At 36.6% G+C, this 17,865-nt stretch overlaps 1 protein-coding gene and 1 long non-coding RNA gene across 2 annotated transcripts; both read left to right on the top strand.

Annotated features, from left to right (window-relative positions):
• The first annotated feature begins 554 nt into the window (after window positions 1–554).
• On the top strand, window positions 555–4,933 carry LOC130014430 (uncharacterized). The gene is made up of 4 exons (XR_008789428.1): window positions 555–667; window positions 1,151–1,242; window positions 3,226–3,313; window positions 4,151–4,933. It is a non-coding gene; the product is annotated as an uncharacterized LOC130014430 (long non-coding RNA).
• A 3,570-nt stretch (window positions 4,934–8,503) lies between these two features.
• Window positions 8,504–10,560, top strand: LOC126808723 (FMRFamide peptide receptor frpr-18). The gene has a single exon (XM_050533654.2). The coding sequence runs from the start codon at window positions 8,520–8,522 to the stop codon at window positions 9,552–9,554; it is 1,035 nt and encodes a 344-aa protein (XP_050389611.2). The 5' UTR covers window positions 8,504–8,519; the 3' UTR covers window positions 9,555–10,560.
• The last annotated feature ends 7,305 nt before the right edge of the window (window positions 10,561–17,865 follow it).

Here is a 17,865-nt window from a genome sequence, read left to right as displayed (position 1 = left end):
ATTTTGCCAAGAGTAGACATAAACGCGGGCACAGACTAGAAAAAATCTTTTTACACTTTTGTGTTAGTTGAATTGTAATCTAAAAAAAAACAACCTTAAATCAAATAAGCAGATATTTTCCCCAATTCTCCGTTCAACCTCTGACTCTGTGTAATATTATTAGGCCCCTATTTTCCTGATTCAGTCACAGTTAATAAATAATGGAACTAGAATCAGTCTCTCTAGTTTCTCTATAGTTTCATTATTTTTTCCAGTCAGTGATGATATGACTCTTTCCACCTTACAGCAATTATTGAGAATTTACCGTTCAAGGACTCCATTGGCATTGAATTGAAGAAAAACTGGTAACAATTTCATTTAATTTTTATATTTTCTATTTTTTTTTTTTACCAATGTCCTACAATGATTAGTGTATGTGAACATACAATCCCAATTAAGTAAAGTATTTATATGACTCTTACATGCAACAGAGAGAGAGAAAAATGACATAAAACAAGGCCTTACATGTACTTGTATTTGAAGAATCAAGTAGTCCAAGCTATGCCTATATGCATACCGGTAATCAACTACGACGACGATTAGCTTACTTCCGTTTCCACCCTTTCCCTGCACACTGTTCCATTCTACTTAGCCTACAGACGCTAGGTCGTTTCGGGAAAAAGGACAGGTAAGGTTAAATTTAATATGAATAATTCGTTTGCGGGTATGGGTATTTTACTATTTAGCAAACGGAGGAAATCGAATGACCCAGAGAAAAAACTCAAGAGATTGGACAGGCGACTCTACTCCTTGAAATCGAAACCATGCCACTTAACACAATGACAGACCCTGTGATTTCATGTGCATGCATTAACTACTAGACCATCAGCCCCACCCCATATTGAATAAAAGTATGGCTTATTTCAAATATGATATTTACATATAAAGAAAGTAGAGAGACTTCAATCTTACTAGAAAAATACTAGATTACCTGAAATGAAATGGGGTTTAAAGACAACGTCCTACTGTTCAGCTCTGACTGGTCTAATGCAGTGTGCTAAGAGAAAATGTTTGTCCGGGCAACGACACTATGGCCTACTAACATTTTTTGACTTAATCAAAACTGTCTAGTCAATTTAAGCCAACTAATACATTGCATATTTTTTTTCAGTTACCCACCTCGGAAGATCAAGACAGTTGGAAAGGGCTATTGATATTGTGGAAGCGTTTTCTCACAGATGTTGCTTATCAGACAAAGGCTATGTAAGTACCATGCATATTTGCTTTTTGAATCATTAACTGGTTCTATACACTTGGTGGGGGGGGGGGGGTGGATGGCCGAATGGTTAGCATGTGCGTGCTGTATCATACGGCCTGTCATTGAGTCAACTGACGTGGTTTCGAATCCCCGGTTGTACGTGACAAGGAGTAGGGTCGCCTGTTCAACCTCGTGGGTTTTCTCCAGGTCCTCCGGTTTCCTCCCACTGCAAAAGACCACTACGCGCAAGCGAATTAATGAAATAAAATTAAACCATATGTTAGTCCCGAAATGACCTAGTTTGTGTCGAGTGGACGTTGAACCCCATTTCTCTCTCTCTCTATACACTTGGTAATCTAGTTCTTCTTTTGGGGCATAGTCTAGCGCTATGCCATTTCAAATACGATCAACATGAAACTCAGCAGGCTTGTTTGGTTGATATACAGTTTTGATATATTACTTCAAAACTATAAGATGGATGCAATGTTACACCCTTTCATAATCATTATTATGAAGCGTTCAAATGCATGAATTTGTAAAATATAATTAATATCATATTGTAATACTGTTTGCAATACTGTATTCACAATTGCCTTAGTGGAGATAATTGGTAAATCAAATCATTATTTTTTCATTATTGTCTTTTTTTCAAGACTTTTGTTCTGGCTTCTGACCCATTGAGGCATAATAATCTACCTGGGTCTGTAACTTGAAAAGGCACAATAAGTATTATGCAAAGTTGAAACAAAATAGAGACTCAACGTGTGGAAAAATAAGTTGTTTATTTAATAATTCTGAACCGTAGAAAGTATATTTATTGCCAACTCAACCATATACTATCATCCGGGGTTTATGGACCTACTTATAGTCCAACCTTCGACGATGGGTTGTATGTTCAATCTAGTTGGAGGTGTACGATTGAACATACAATAATTCAATAACTCACTTCTCTTAGTATAATCTTATATTCTGTAACAATATCTGACAATGATAATATATACATATAATACTGACCCACAGGCTAGGTAACGTAATAAGGAACAGCATCTAAGAAATAACTTGTCACTATATCAGAGACCTGCCCTTCAGTATGTCCCGCTGCCTGCCTGTGGTTAACTCGCCTTTTTCTAATATATACAATTTTCAGGACTTTTATACCTTAGCTTTGTTTCTTAGTTACCCTAACTTTATAATCCTTAATACCTTACTGGATTAACTTTACAATAGATAATAATTTATGAAACAATGTCTCTCTAATATAATTACAGAGTTTATTTTAATTAGGATTCTGGCTAATCTATAATGGCTGGGGCCTCAAATTAACTATGCTCTAATTCTACCTGGTCATAATACTTGAATATTAAGCCATCAAATTATTTTATAATTTTGAAAATGAAATGAAATGGGGTTTAACATCCTACATCCTAGCTCATAAACTGGGCTAATGAAGATGGGCATACACCATACAGTGTGCTATGAGGGAAATTTTGCCCGGGCAGCGGCACTACAGCCTACTCTTATATCAAATTCAAACTGCCAAGGGATCTTTTACGTGCACGCCAATGTGTACACAGGACCTCGGTTTTTCGTCCCATCCGAACGACTTGACAGTTGTCCTTGTCAGGTCCTCCGTCTTGTATCACTGACAAGGGGAAGACACGTCGGAAAATCTGGATGAACTTTCTCAGCCAATTCAGAGATCGAACACCCGACCTCCAGGCTAGCGAGCCAGCGTCGTAGCCACGTGATCTCCTTATAATTTTGAAAAAGAATGTAGTGATTGTAAAAGCTAATAAGTTATCTGTTGCATTTGGCCTGTTATTTAAATATTTTATTTTTGTTTTAATGTTAAATATCCCTCTCAAACACAATTATATTTTAATTCTCTCCAGAAATTTGTGTAAAATATATACTGTAAATTAAAACTTTCATCTTTTAACTGTTGAGTCAATTTAAGTCATCTAATACATGTATGTTTTTTTTCTCAGTTAACTACATCAGAAAGATAAAAACAGTTGGAAATGGCTATTCATATTGTGGAAACTTTTCTCACAGAGCTTGATAATCAGGCAAAATGTAAGTAACATACATATTTGTATTTTTAATCAGGAAGTAGTTTTATACACTTGCTTGGTAATCTAGTTATTCTTCTTGGGGCAATGCCTAGGACTCTGCTATTTTAAGTACTTGGCATGCTTGATTTTTGCCAATCACATCCATTGATTTCCTTCAAGTTGTGATAGGGCCTATGTGTAATTTTTACAGTAAATAGCAGTAAAATAATGATGGACAATATTTTACTTTTCAAATAGATTTCAATAGATTTTAAAGGGTAATATCCAATTTGTTGTCAATGGAAATAAAATAAGAATGGGTCCAAAAATAATTAGACATTGCCAAATAAATAGGTGCTGCCATGATGTAGTAGGGAATCTAGATTTGCAGACAATACATGTATGAACCGGGTGAATAGTTGACCTATTATGAGACTTCAGTCCCAAATCTCAAGACTTTTTTCTGACTTAGCCTGACAAGGACAGCTGTCTAGTCCTTCGGATGAGACGAATATTGGAATGCACGTAAAAGATCCCCTGGCAGTTGGAATTCGATATAAGAGTAGACGATAGTGCCGCTGCCGGGCAAAATTTCCCTCATAGCACACTGTGTGGCATATGCCCGTCTTCATTAGCCGAGTATAGGAGTTGAACAGTAGGACGTTAAACCCCATTTCATTTCATTTTTCTCTCTTTTATCCATTTGATTTGAGCATAATTATCTGCCTGGGTCTTTAAGTGGACAAGACACAATAAGCGTTACGCAAAGTTGAAACCAAATAGAGACTCAGTCTCGATGTGGCAAAATAAATTGTTTATTTAAACATTGTATTCTTATTGCCTACTTTTTATTTTTTAGGCTGGAACACCCTTGAAAGAGTATTTGATGCATGATAACAAGAGAACCCAAGCATCAATTTATTTTATACTTCTGGGAAAGAATGCATTTGACCCAATTTTTAAATATTTATTTTTTGTTATTAATGTTAAATTTTCTTCCAAAACACAATTAGATTTTAATTCTCTTCAAATATGTATGTATAATATAGCAAGTAAAGTGACATATAAATCATTTAGAATTTGGTCGGAAATCATAAAGTATTTAATAGGCATTACTAGAAACCAAATGTAGATCAAATACACCCAGAATTACAAAAAACCTTGACCTACATTAAGGTGACTTTCCCTTGCTTATGAAATGAAATACGGTTTAATATCCTGCTTTTCTGTGTTCTTAGAGTGATTCTACCCTACCCTTATATCAAATATTTCAACTGTCAAGGGTTCTTTAAAGGGAACTCAGGGGTCCGAATGGTTAACACGCACACATTTGATCAGAAGGTCTGTCATTGAGTCAAATAATTCAATTTTCAAGGGTTCTTCAAAGTGAACGCAGTTGGGTTGGTTTCGATTCTGGGGGGTGGGTGGTGGCCGAATGGTTAGCACGTGTGTGCTGTATCATACGGCCTGTCATTGAGTCAACTGGCATGGTTTCGAATCCCGGTTGTAGACAAGGAGTAGGGTCGCCTGTGCAATCTTGTGGGTTTTCTCCGGGACCTCCGGTTTCCTCCCACTGCTAAAGACCCCTACGCGCAAGCGAATTATTGAAATAAAATTAAACCATATGTTAGTCCCGAGTGGACGTTAAACCCCATTTCTCTCTCTCTCTCTTTTGATTCCAGACTTGTACCCAATTATCCCTTGCCATATCCAACACTACTGAAAAGTGGGAACTATGCCGGAAAATCCAGTTGAAATTTCTCGGCCAACGCCTTATACTCACTGAACCACTGTGGCTTATGACTTGTGATTGTATATAAATTTTTTGAACATATGATATTTTTTTATTTCAATTCTGTAATCTTGATGCTTTGCTTCTTTTATTTATAAAATATTCATTTTGTTTGGGTTTTTTTTATAATGAGGAAAAGGCTCTACATCATTTTATTACTCCTGCAAAATAGTGCATTTTTCTTTTGTTAGTTTTCTGTGTATGCTAGTTATTTCTAGATGCCTCACAAATCACTTGTAGTATGATTTTGTAGCACTTTTTAGTTTTTGAAATTGTTTCAATTTAGTGCATAATTAATCTTATTAGTGCTTGGTTTGGATGTTATTAAATTTAGATATATTTGAATTATATATTTTGGGGTATGGGGTAGGGATACTGTGTACATATCTTTATATTCTCAGTTCTTGTTTTGGGGTAAAGAACAATTTAAATAGCTATTTTATATTTTGTGATGGGTAAAGTGGGGGGGGGGGGGGTCATTATATATAACACAATATAATTAGTATTAGAATTCTCTGTTTTTCTGTTAACATTTCAAATATCTATTTTGATGTATTAATTTACTTTTTCCTATGATTTTATGAATAAATAATAATCTTACAAATTTTTTTTTTGTTTCCTTCTTTTATCAAACTTTACAGGTCTAACAGAGCAAAGAGAGGGGTCCTGCATAGAAAGGTTGCTATACTGGATATAAATTGGGGAAAAATACAACACAAGTTTTTGTTGATGGTTATACACAAGTTTGTATGAAACCACACAAGTTTCAGAAATTTTAACACAAGTTTCAGAAATTTTAACACAAGTTTCAGAAATTTTAACACAAGTTTCAGAAATTTCAACACAAGTTTCAGAAATTTCAACACAAGTTTCAGAAATTTCAACACAAGTTTCAACACAAGTATTGTGTAGATTTTACACAAGTTTCAACACAAGTTTTGTGTTGTTTGATACATTTTAACACAAGTTTTGTGTTGTTTCAACATTTAACACAAGTTTTGTGTTGTTTCAACACAAGTTTGTGTTGTTAAATAGAGACACCTTACTTGTGTTGAAACCAACACAAGTTTGTGTTGTTTCAACACAAGTTTTTTTTCAGTGTAGGAGAAAATTGGCACAATTTTCAACTAGGTTGACCCTCTGAGCTTCTTTGTCTATACGAGTCTTCTAATATCTCTGTAAAAGATGACTGCCTTTAACACGTGCCGTCACAGCATGCGGCGTCAATCATTGGCTGAATGGCGCGTGCATTGTTTATATGTTTACATAAGACGTTACTGCTTCGGGCAGAATGCTGGCTTTTAGTCATTTTAATATCCATTTACGCTAAATAGGAAATAAATTTTACCTACTAATACGTCAAACGCCTTTATTTATTTTTCTAATACATCAAAAAAAATAATGTTTTAAAATTTAATTTGTCGGTGGAAAAAAGTTAATAGTTAAGACTCATTAAGTCACACTGATGTCATCCTTATCAGTGATTGTAGCGGCCTAGCGAATATTCACTCCTGATCAGAGTGATTGTATGTGTGTTAAAAACTCGTTTGTATTCGTTAAAACTGGGATTATCGATATTTATAGACTAGAGATTGACGGCTTCACAACGATGCCAAGTATTACGTAAAGAGATAGGTTGGTCGTACCGCTGCGTGCGTCAAAAAATAACTAATTTCGCTGAGATTTTTAAGAAAAAGAAAGATTTTAGAATACGGTACTATTTCAAAACGTCCCAAAAAAGTTTTTTAAGATGTTTTATTGTTATTTTAACCAATTTCGCGGAGCTTTTTAATGAAAAGAAAGATTTTAGAATACGGTACACTTACAAAACGTCCAAATAAAGGTGTTTTAAGATGTTTTGTTGCTATTTTAGTCTTTTGGGTCGATACATAGTCTCATTTTTGTGAAAATCTCAATTTCGATCATAATCAATATTTTCACTTATTTTGTCTGTAGCTCATTATTAGACTTTGCGCATTCGTCTCATTTTGCCTCACGGGTCACATTTTGAACTGCATTTGATGTCAACGCATTAAATGCAACGATGTTTAACATATCATCAACACAATAATCCATCATTTGGATACTAATCTACGGTTATTTTTTTTTGGGGGGGGGGGGGGGGGGTTATATGTTGACGCATGCAATTCCAAGAGAAAGACGTTTGCCTGAAATGTGGCGTACCTGTCTACTGTACTTTGTATTGCAACAAGCTATGGTTCATTTACATGTACAGCAATGTGCATACGAGTGAACCTAAGATTTTCATACTCTATCCGAACGAATAGGCAAATTTTTCACCCCAGACAAATTAAGGTCATTTTCGACACACGCAGGGATTTGAACCCGGGAGATTATAATCAGACGTCCATACTGCTAACTCTCAAATAATTGATGTGAACTATTCAAAGATCGTAAGATCTGGCGATAGACCTTTAATTGTATGAATCGAAATGGCATAAAATGATACCCGAGACTGCAATGTATGATATATAGTCTCAAGATAATTCGCGCCTTTTATGTCAATATTACACGTCAAATGCTAGTTAATGTCACTTCAGCCAGTCAGTGTGGCTGTTGCATTTCTATTCTGCATGTATATACATCTATATGCTGACGTCTGTCAGCTCCTTTAAAGAATATTTTCTTACAGCAACCGTGTAAATATTGAAGGAAACAGCGAATATATTGTTCAGATATATATTCAATACAATTAATGAAACAAAGCCCCCTAGAAGTGTCGATGGTATCAGATGGGTAAAATTATTTCCATTACAATTCCCGCAACATTAAACTGTTTTATCATAATGTGCAAATAAAAAACTCACACGAATCTCATAATATCACAATAAATGGGGCCATTTTCACGCACTGGGTAGTCTTCTGATACGAAAGAATTTGTCGTGTGGGTTGTTAGTTGCCTAAACCTGTTCTATGTTCGTTCCCACAACCCCCGTCGCCCTCACCCACACGTATTTAAATCAAACCATTAACTGATGTACGGTGTATTTTCTATACATATTACCATTGCAGCATGATAAACCAACATTCCATTCGACACTCTAATTGTATAAACTAATATTTTATTATAATTTTCAGGTAAACAAAAAGAATTAAATGATGCCCGAAAAAAATATAACTAACAGTCATTGGGGATGGAATTAATTATATGGAGAATAACGATGAATCACAACGAGTTTCCAGCTTTCAATGTGTTGTGTTGTGTTGTGTTGTGTTATGTTATACAATTTCATTGGTATGAAATTATGAATGGATTTACGGATTTGAAAAATGTGTGTTTTGTTATTTCATTATTCTCGATTTGATGAAGATATCGTTTTGAAAATACATTCATTTTTGTGACACCATGGAAGTTTATTTTAAAAGTATCTAAGGAGAGATAATTACCACAAGAAACTGTTGTTATACAGTCAAGATGGAGAGTAATTTTACTGAAGTTTTAACTATGACCGATAACTCTACCATGTCAATGCCTGGTGTTCCAGAATCTCTGGAAACTACTCGATATATTGTACAGAAAATACTAGTGCCCTTTGTAGCAGCTATTGGTTTATTAGGGAATTCCCTTAATGTATTTGTATTACGTCATCCATTTATGAAGGGAATTTCTACCAATTTTTATTTATTTATTCTGTGTTTAGCCGACATATTTTACTTGATTTTAAGTCTTTCATTGTCCTTTAAACATTGTAGTGACACCGATCAGCATATATCAGCATTCTATTTCATAGTTTATGCTCGCCCTTTAACTGATTTATCGGGCAATATCGCGGTCTGGATAACCGTAGCTTTTACTATCGAACGATATATCGGGGTTAGACTTCCGATGAAAGGTAAAATATGGTGCACTGTTCGTAAAGCGAAAATCGTTTCATTCGTAATTTTTATATTTTGCTTAGTAAATACATTTCCGGAATTTTTCGAAATGGAAATTATTACAAATCAACATGGCCACCTTCGATGTGAATACACAACGTTCGCACAGCATTCAAACTACCAAATTGGATACTACTGGTGGTTCGTGACTATATTCACGTTTGTTCCCTTCTCTTGTTTATTTTTGTTTAACGGCTTGTTGATCCGATCTTTGTTAGAAGCGAAGAAATGTCGTAAACTATTATTAAAATGGGAAAGTAAGCAGGCGAGTTTGAAATACAAACGAGAACAACACAAAGTGACATTAATGTTAATAACCATAGTGATAATATTTCTATTGTGTCAGTTGCCATGGACGATTCTGTTGTTATATCGGACATATTTATCCGAACGGGATCTACAGGAACCAATCAACGATATCCGAATAGCCGGAAACGTATGCAACCTCCTCGTCCAACTAAACGCTTCCGTTAATTTCTACCTGTATTCTTTTTTCAGTAAAAAATTCCGAAAGACTCTAAAGAGGATATTTTGTGTGTGGAAATTTGATACGGAGCCAACATCCATTGTATGATAATGGAATTCGTGTGTTGTACCGGTAGAACGAAAACTATCCCTTCAACATCGTTGGCAAGTTGTTTATGTGCTCTCTATCGTGGTCGTGTATGTGTCAGGCCAACAACACACTTAGAAAATTAAACATCTTTTTATGTTAGATAAGATCAGTCGGGGTCAGGTGTTCAAATTCCTACGAATACAAACTGGAAATCGTGTGTATGTCATGACGGAAGGTATGCTTCACGCTACATATTAATGATCCTTGGAACATTTTCAACATCTTGACATCAAAAGATCATTCGAAAACAGCCGATTTGATGATTTACCGGGAACTATTTTTAGCACACAATGTGAGTGATTCGACTAAATACGCTCAATTCCTGAAGAAACGCGAGTTTGAGGCGCCATCTTGGATCTTTGTGAAGCGACCGACGGAAGGATGCATCACGTGACATTCGCAGATAAACAACAAAGGGTAAACTTATCTCTGGGAACCTGGGTTGCAATACTTGAGAAAAGCAAGAACGATTTCGCACTTTCCTCATGGATAGGGTTCTTATTAAATAATTATCTCTTAATCACAAATCCATATACTTTATAGCTGTATAAACTCTTTGGTCGGCGTTTTTAAAACTTAGTGAAAAAGTCTTACAAGAATTTTGCATTTTTTTGTCTTATTTTATTTAATCAATATTAATTTAAACTGTCGAATATCTTTGATAGAGAAAATATTCTATTTCGTGTCCTTCATTATTGAAGTCAATATGAGTTGTTTATTGACAATACAAGTTTGCCTTGATCTTATATTCTTAACCTGTTTTATCTTTTGTTTGTTCGATTGGGATGGTGTGTAGTTGGGTATACATGTAATTTGTTACTTTTCAGATTGTCCGTTTGTCTGTTTGGTCTTGTTATTTAGAGGGCAATATTGGTGCCAGTCATTATCACATATGTGATAGAACTGGTTAAACACAGAGATCATTGCTACGATAGATGCGTAATCAATGCTTGAACAATCGGAAGTGACGAACGCAAAAGGAAAACACGAGTTATCCCTCTATATAACTGACTGAAGTGACGAGTGATAACAGATGCATGGACGAATTTCTGCTCACTAATAATTCTTTCGTAGACCAAAAGTTGTTGTATGAGACTGTAAGAATATATCTGACAATTCAAAAAAGTAATTGAATGTCATTAGATAAGAGAACACGAGAAAAATATAAAAAGTCCGTACATTCACGTATGTTTATTCATTCTATACTTATAAAAACATGGTAATGCACGGACTTTTTATATTTTTCTTTCATGTTCTCTTATCTAGTGAGTGACAGTCAATTTTTTATGAATTGTCAGATATCCTTTCCCAGTCTAACACAACAACTTTTGGTCTTGGAAGGAATTATTAGGGAGCAGAAATTCGCCCATGTATCTGTTATCACCCGTCACTTCAGCCAGGTATATAGAGGAATAACTCGTGTTTTCGTTTTGCGTTCGTCACTTCCGATTGTTAACACATTGATTACGCATCTAACGTAGCAATGATCACTGTGATAAAATAATATTTGGAACGTGTTTAACCAGTTCTATCACATATGTGATAATGACTGGCACCAATATTGTCCTTTAATTAATGGGATTTCGAGTTTTGACTTTACATAGTTAAAGAAATAATAACAAACAGGTTTTATGTGTGTATATATGTTTCTATTGAAGTTGTGGTCTTAGTTTTGTGGGAACCAGGATTTTATTCTTATGTTTGATGGAATTTATTCTTTGTATCCTTAGTTGAAAATATGGAGGCGATACTTTGGTTCTAGAAGTGTTATTGTACATTTCACTTTGGGGTTATTTATCAGGTGATATGATTTATTTAGAAAGCGATTATAAGCAGATATCTAAGGTGATAGAAATTAAGTTAAGACCGGAGAGCGGCATGTATGATAGTTGGGAGTTGGCACCCGAGGTTGCCAAGCCAAGCTAGGATCATGGCTCCCTCAACACAAGCTAATTGTGGAGTCTTTACCTATAGGAAGCGTTGTACTTGATATGTTTGAAGAACAATAAAAGTATCATATGAAATTAAACCAGTGTTGTCGTCAAAAACCTGATTCAAAAGAACCAATACTGTAACACGGTTCAGTGGTCATTTTGTTATAAATTATTTACGTGTGCAATGCATGGGATTGTGAACGGGTCTTTAACGTTTATGCCACTGTGTTCACGATTCGAGTGACGTCACACTGTCCTTGTCACAGCTCCGCGAATAGGAGTCCCATGGTTACTTTATTAACGAATTCTTAGAGAGCTGGTGCGCTCCTTCGTTACTGGCGGATCCTATACACAAGTACATGTAATATGAAACAAGGCTTTTCCCCCATCTCGGTTCTAAGGCTATTTTCGAATCCTTACCGTCTATTTTTCACCGTGATTCTTCTTTGTTCGCCAAAAGGAATCATTTCTTGCCACATCCGACACAAATTTATAATAATCCAACACTATTTTCGTGTAGAAATTAGCGATCCCAAAACATAATCAAAATTCATTTGAAATGATCCGACATTGTGAAAATCACGTCTGCGCGCAGCCAATATTCCAAATTTAGGAATAGAATGTTACCGTAATGTTACTGAGTACTTTAATAGACTCTTCCTCTCAACCATGTAAGTAGGGCTCGGTGACCGAATGGTTAACGCGTGCCCGTTGCATCATCAGGTCTGTGGCGTGGTTTCAGTTCACTGCTTGTACCTGCCAAGGAGTAGGGTCGCCTGTCCAACCTCGCGGGTTTGGTCCTCCGGTTTCCTCCCACTGTTAAAGACCCCCTACGCGCAAGTGAATTATTGATATAAAATTTAACCATATGTTAGTCCCGAAATGGCCTAATTTGTGTCGAGTGGACGTTAAACCAATCTCTATCATAACAATAAACTGAAAGAAAAGGCAAAAAGCTCTATATCTTAAATAGTTCTACTGCGAGCCATGTAAATATATATATATATATATATATATATATATATTGTTTAAACATATACTATTCAAAAAAAGTAGGGGATATTTGATTTTTAAGTGTTATTAAAGTCACCTAATGAAACTGACGAAGAAACAAATGACAAAATGAAATGAAGTTCACATTCATCGATTTATTCCAAATGATCGTTAGACTAAGTAAGGCACAGACTGACCATTATAAGGGTAAAATGATACCCGGGGTCAAACAGCAAAGTTACCACAGCATCACAACCAAGTCAGTAACGGGTAAATCCTCCTCTGTTTGCCAAACAAGCATTGATCCGACGTGGCATACTCATATTGAGACGTCTAAGGTCATTTTGGTCCAGATTGTCCCATTCCTGTTGCAACGCAGCAGCAAGTTCTTGGACATTGGCAGGACGTTGTTGACGTTGACGTAACCTCTGTCCAAGCATGTTCCAGACATGCTCGATGGGGGAGAGGTCGGGACTCAGTGCTGGCCAAGGTAATGTGGTGATGTTCTGTTGTTGGAGGTAACCTGTAACGATCCTGGCCCTGTGACATCTTGCGTTGTCATCCTGGAAGATGAAACGGCGGCCATGACGTCGTGCGAACGGCACAACATGGACTGCCAAGATGTTTTCCCGGTAGTACTGGCCTGTAACACGCCCTGCAACAACATGTAAAGCCGTTCTTCCAGCAACAGTGATGCCTCCCCACACCATAACAGAACCACCCCCAAATCGATCATGTCTGATGACGTTAACGTCTTGGAAGCGCTCGTTTCGACGACGCCACACCCTCCTACGTCTGTCCAAAAAATCAACAGTGAACCTTGACTCATCTGAAAACATCACATTGCTCCAGCGTCGATTATCCCAGTGTTGACGATCCCTACACCAACGACGTCTTGCCTGAATGTGATGATCTCTCAAACAAGGGATCACGCGAGGCCGTCGGGCGCGAAGGTGACCCCTATGCAGTCGATTCCGAATCGTCTGGCCACTCACTCTCACACCAGTGTCTGTTTGAAGACGGGCGCTGATCTGATTTGCTGTGATGACACGATTTCTCAAGGCCAAGGTACGGATAAATCGATCCTGGGCTTGAGTTGTCGCCCTTGGTCGACGTGAGCGTGGTCTGTCCTGTACAGATTGTGTATCACGGTATCTGGACCATAGCCTGCTTATGACAGACTGAGAAACATTCATCGTCCGCGCCACAACCGCCTGTGTTGTGCCGATCTGTAGCATGCCAAGGGCACGTTACCTTTCATTTTGGGTAAGCCGACGCATATCAAAATTTGTTTTCTGGTCACTAAAACAATTAAACTGATGTTTCCACCCTGGAATTCAATGCCACAATGACTGTAACATTCAAAGTCAGAGTCGTGCAAATCTTGGGTTGGACCCCCATGATGATCCCAAGCATCACCTGCATTCCATGCGGTAGCTATTGGTGCGTTTGGGCGTCACATGTAACTGGAAATGTTGCTTCTGTTAGGTTCTATAGTGACTCTTTTCGTAGTCATTTGCATATTTTAGTATTATGCCCCCAAAATCAAATATCCCCTACTTTTTTTGAATAGTATATATATATATATTTATATATATATATATATTTAAACAATTGCTAGCCAGACTACTACAGTTTATTCATAGTGAATATATCAATTAATTATACGAAACCTTCCTGTCTGTTTAAAAAAAAATTCACGATAAAAATGAAGCACACTACAAAAGTTTCGTGTGTATTGCCAATTTGATGTCATTTTTATACGCCCACAATTTTTATCTGATTTTGACGAAACTCATAATATAGGTCTATCTCCCACAGATATCGGTTCCTTTCGATATTAGCATGTATCGGACCATAACTTCATGGATTATGGCCCCTGATTCTACGAAAAAGCACGTTTTTAGCTTGTGGGCCCTCTAGAGGTCACAATTGTGATCCGATTTTGATGAAACTTGAAATACATGTTTATAACCCAAATATCTTTTTTTTTCTTTTTGATATTCGCGCATATCGGATTGTAACTTCATGGATTATGGCCCCTAATTGTATACGAAAAATCACGTTTTTAGCTTGTGGGCCCTCTAGAGGTCACAATTTTGATCCGATTTTGATGAAACTTGAAATACATGTTTATAACCCAAATATCTTTTTTTTCTTTTTGATATTCACGCATATCGGATTGTAACTTCCCGAATTATGGCCCCTGATTGTACGTTTTTAGCTTGTTGTCCCTCTAAAAGTTAGAATTTTTTATCTGTTAGTATATCACCGTTACCCCCTAATGATAGTTGAATTCGAATTTCGTGAAAATCGGGCCAAAATTGCCGGAAAAAATGACCGCCCATTTTACGCAAATAATGTAAAAAAAATATGATATATCAAGGTTGTGGATCCTCTAGAGGTCACAATTTTCACCCGATTTCGATGAAACTTGGAAGGCATGTTTATATCACAGAGATCTTGGTTCCTGTCAATATTCGCGCATATCGGATTGTCACTTCCTGAATTATGGCCCCTGATTGTAAGAAAAATGGCCCTTTAGGCTTGTGGTCCCTCCAGAGGTCACAATTTTTTATCCGATTTTAAAAAAAAATTTTTTTTTAACATATCACCGTTAAACCCTATAATGATAGTTGAGGGTTAGAATTTTGTGAAAATCGGACCAAAACTGCCGGACAAAATGGCCGCCCATTGTACGCAAATAGTGTAAACATCTGGTATATCATGGTTGTGGACCTCCTAGAGCTCACAATTTTGATTCGATTTGATGAACCTTGAAATGCATGTTTATAACCCAAAAATCTTGGTTCCTTTCGATATTCGCGCATATCGGATCGTAAATTCCTGATTCATGGCCCTTGATTGTACGTAAATTCGCATTTGGAGCTTGTGGTCCCTATATATGTCACAATTTTTATCCGATTTAAAAAAAAAACGTGTGAATATATCACAGTTATACACTAATGATGGTTGAGTTCGAATTTCGTGGAAATCGGACAAAAACTGACGGACATAATGACCGCCCCTTGTACGCAAATAGTGTAAAATATGGTATATCAAGGTTGTGGACCTCTAGAGACCACAGTTTATATCCGATTTGGACGAAATTTTAAATATATGTTTTTATCCTAAAGATCTTGGTTGCTTTTGATAATCACACATACCCGAACGTAACTTCCTGGATTATGGCCCCTGATTTTTAGCTTGTGGATTCTCTAGAGGTCACAATTTTTTTCCGATTTTAAAAACCGTTTAGATACGCTCGTATATAACTAATCCACCATAATGAAGGTTGAATAGGAATTTCGGGAAAATAGAAATGAAAGTGCCCGACAAAATGGCCACTCTTTGTACGCAAATGGTGTATAAGTATGTAATACAAAGGTTATGGACCCTCTAGAGGTCACAATTTTTATCCGATTTTGAGCAAACTTACAGCATATCTTTATATTCCAAACATCTGAGTCCCTTCAGATATTTGCGCATTTCAGACCATAACTTTCTGGATTATGGCCCATGATAGTACAAAACATCATTTTTTATTTTATTTTTTTTTTAGCTTGTTGTCTATCCATCTCTTGCAAAATGTGAGCGCATCCTGCCTGGCAGCCGCTGGTATTCGTGCCAAACATAACAGTTTTCGTAATATTGATCAGCGTGTTTCTGCAGCGTTGAAAGTGTCTATTAGGTGGGTGTATAACGCCAACAAAACAACAACCCACGCCAAGAGAAATTATCCGCAGTATAGAATGGGCAAATTCTAAACGGAATCGACCATTTTTGGATTGATGTTACTTCCATTATATTGTAGTTTGCGAGGGATTAACAATACATCAAATGGCGTTCAAGGACTTTAAGTGTTCGTCTAACGTATGTGACGATTTCCCAATAGCCTTTTTGATGGCTTCGTGTACAATCTGAACGACAGACTCACCCTACCTGCAGAGAAGTGACTCTGACACAGTCAATAGCCATGATATCCATATGACGTTATCTAAACGTCACAGGTCATGAGGCCACATCAACAAACAATTTAATGTAAACACCATCATTATGATCATTATCAACATTACAAGACACAATGTTACATTGTAAACAATAGCCTTCTTGCAGCCTTTAGGACTGTATAATCCGTACAGAACGTCTTATCGCTTCTTCCAATGATTTTTCACGAAAATAACATCATCTACAACTCTACATTTGACGTCGGCATATTGGCACTATTTTGTGCTTCGGTTGTGTCTATTTCAGTTATACACAATCAATTCTGTTAATGTTTTTAGCGTGGGGATTGACTAAAAGTTAATTTATTTCAGTTCTAAACAAAAATTTAAAACTTTAACGCAATTTTAAAAAAATAGCCAAATTCTGGCTGGGATTACTGAGCAAAATGGCCATTCACTGTATACGTGCGAAAAAAAAGCCAGCTACCATTTAATTTTCGTACGTTAGTTACGTACGCTTCGTGTATTGTTATGTTTGACGACTCACCCAATCTTTGTATGCATATTTCGAAGGTTCGTGGTCGGGTCTTTGACAAATATTCACTCCAATATCCCCTGTCGTGAAACAGCTTTTTTTTCTAAAAATTACTTTCTTTTCCTCCAAGCTCCAGAATGCCAAGGAAAGACTCCGGCCTTCACACGTAATTAGAACTTACATTTCAATCACTTCTAGGACATCCAACATGACATGGCGATCTGCAATTGGAATGGTGTATAACGTCTCAGCATTGCGATGATGTGCAGTGCGTGGGATATCAAAATTTCAAGGATTATTAAACGTTTAAGCTACGGTATTCGATCAGTAATTGGAATGATGGTTAACGTCACGGTATTACGGTACAGAGGTCATTTTGTAACAAATTGCTACGTATGCAATGCGTGGGACTGCCAAGGGTACTTTAACGTTTACGCCACTGTGTTCGTCCCATACGAAAGGCACACAGTCCTTGTAGCCCCCCCCCCTCCCCACTGACATCACCCCCAACAAGTGAAGAAATGAAATGGTACAGGGACAACTGGCACAAGGTAAAAATAACGTATGCGATATATCTCATCCAGCCTATATTTTACAATTACAATATTTAAACAATTATTAGGCAAGAGATAAATCTGCCAATTGCAGGTCTTTCTTTAGGTCTGAAATGTTATCTAAATTATTAATTAGAAATTAATTAACGAATCCAGACAATGATTAACTCTTGATGTCATCGCTAGCCTGTGATATTTACTGGATTAGAGCCCGATATGTTGCTGCTGATTAAATAAAAAAAATGGATAAACTAGACTATGTTTTTTAATGACTTTAGTAATGAAGATCGAGTCTAGGCCGAAAGT

The sequence above is a fragment of the Patella vulgata genome, chromosome 1 (assembly GCF_932274485.2).
Source record: "Patella vulgata chromosome 1, xgPatVulg1.2, whole genome shotgun sequence".
NCBI lineage: Eukaryota > Metazoa > Mollusca > Gastropoda > Patellidae > Patella > Patella vulgata.
The sequence above is the reverse complement of the archived record's forward strand: the minus strand, read 5'-3'. Positions and strand labels throughout refer to the sequence as shown.

Bases quoted from the DNA above. Each gene is read 5' to 3' on its own strand.
- LOC126808723 (XM_050533654.2), top strand. From the start codon at position 8,520: ATGGAGAGTAATTTTACTGAAGTTTTAACTATGACCGATAACTCTACC.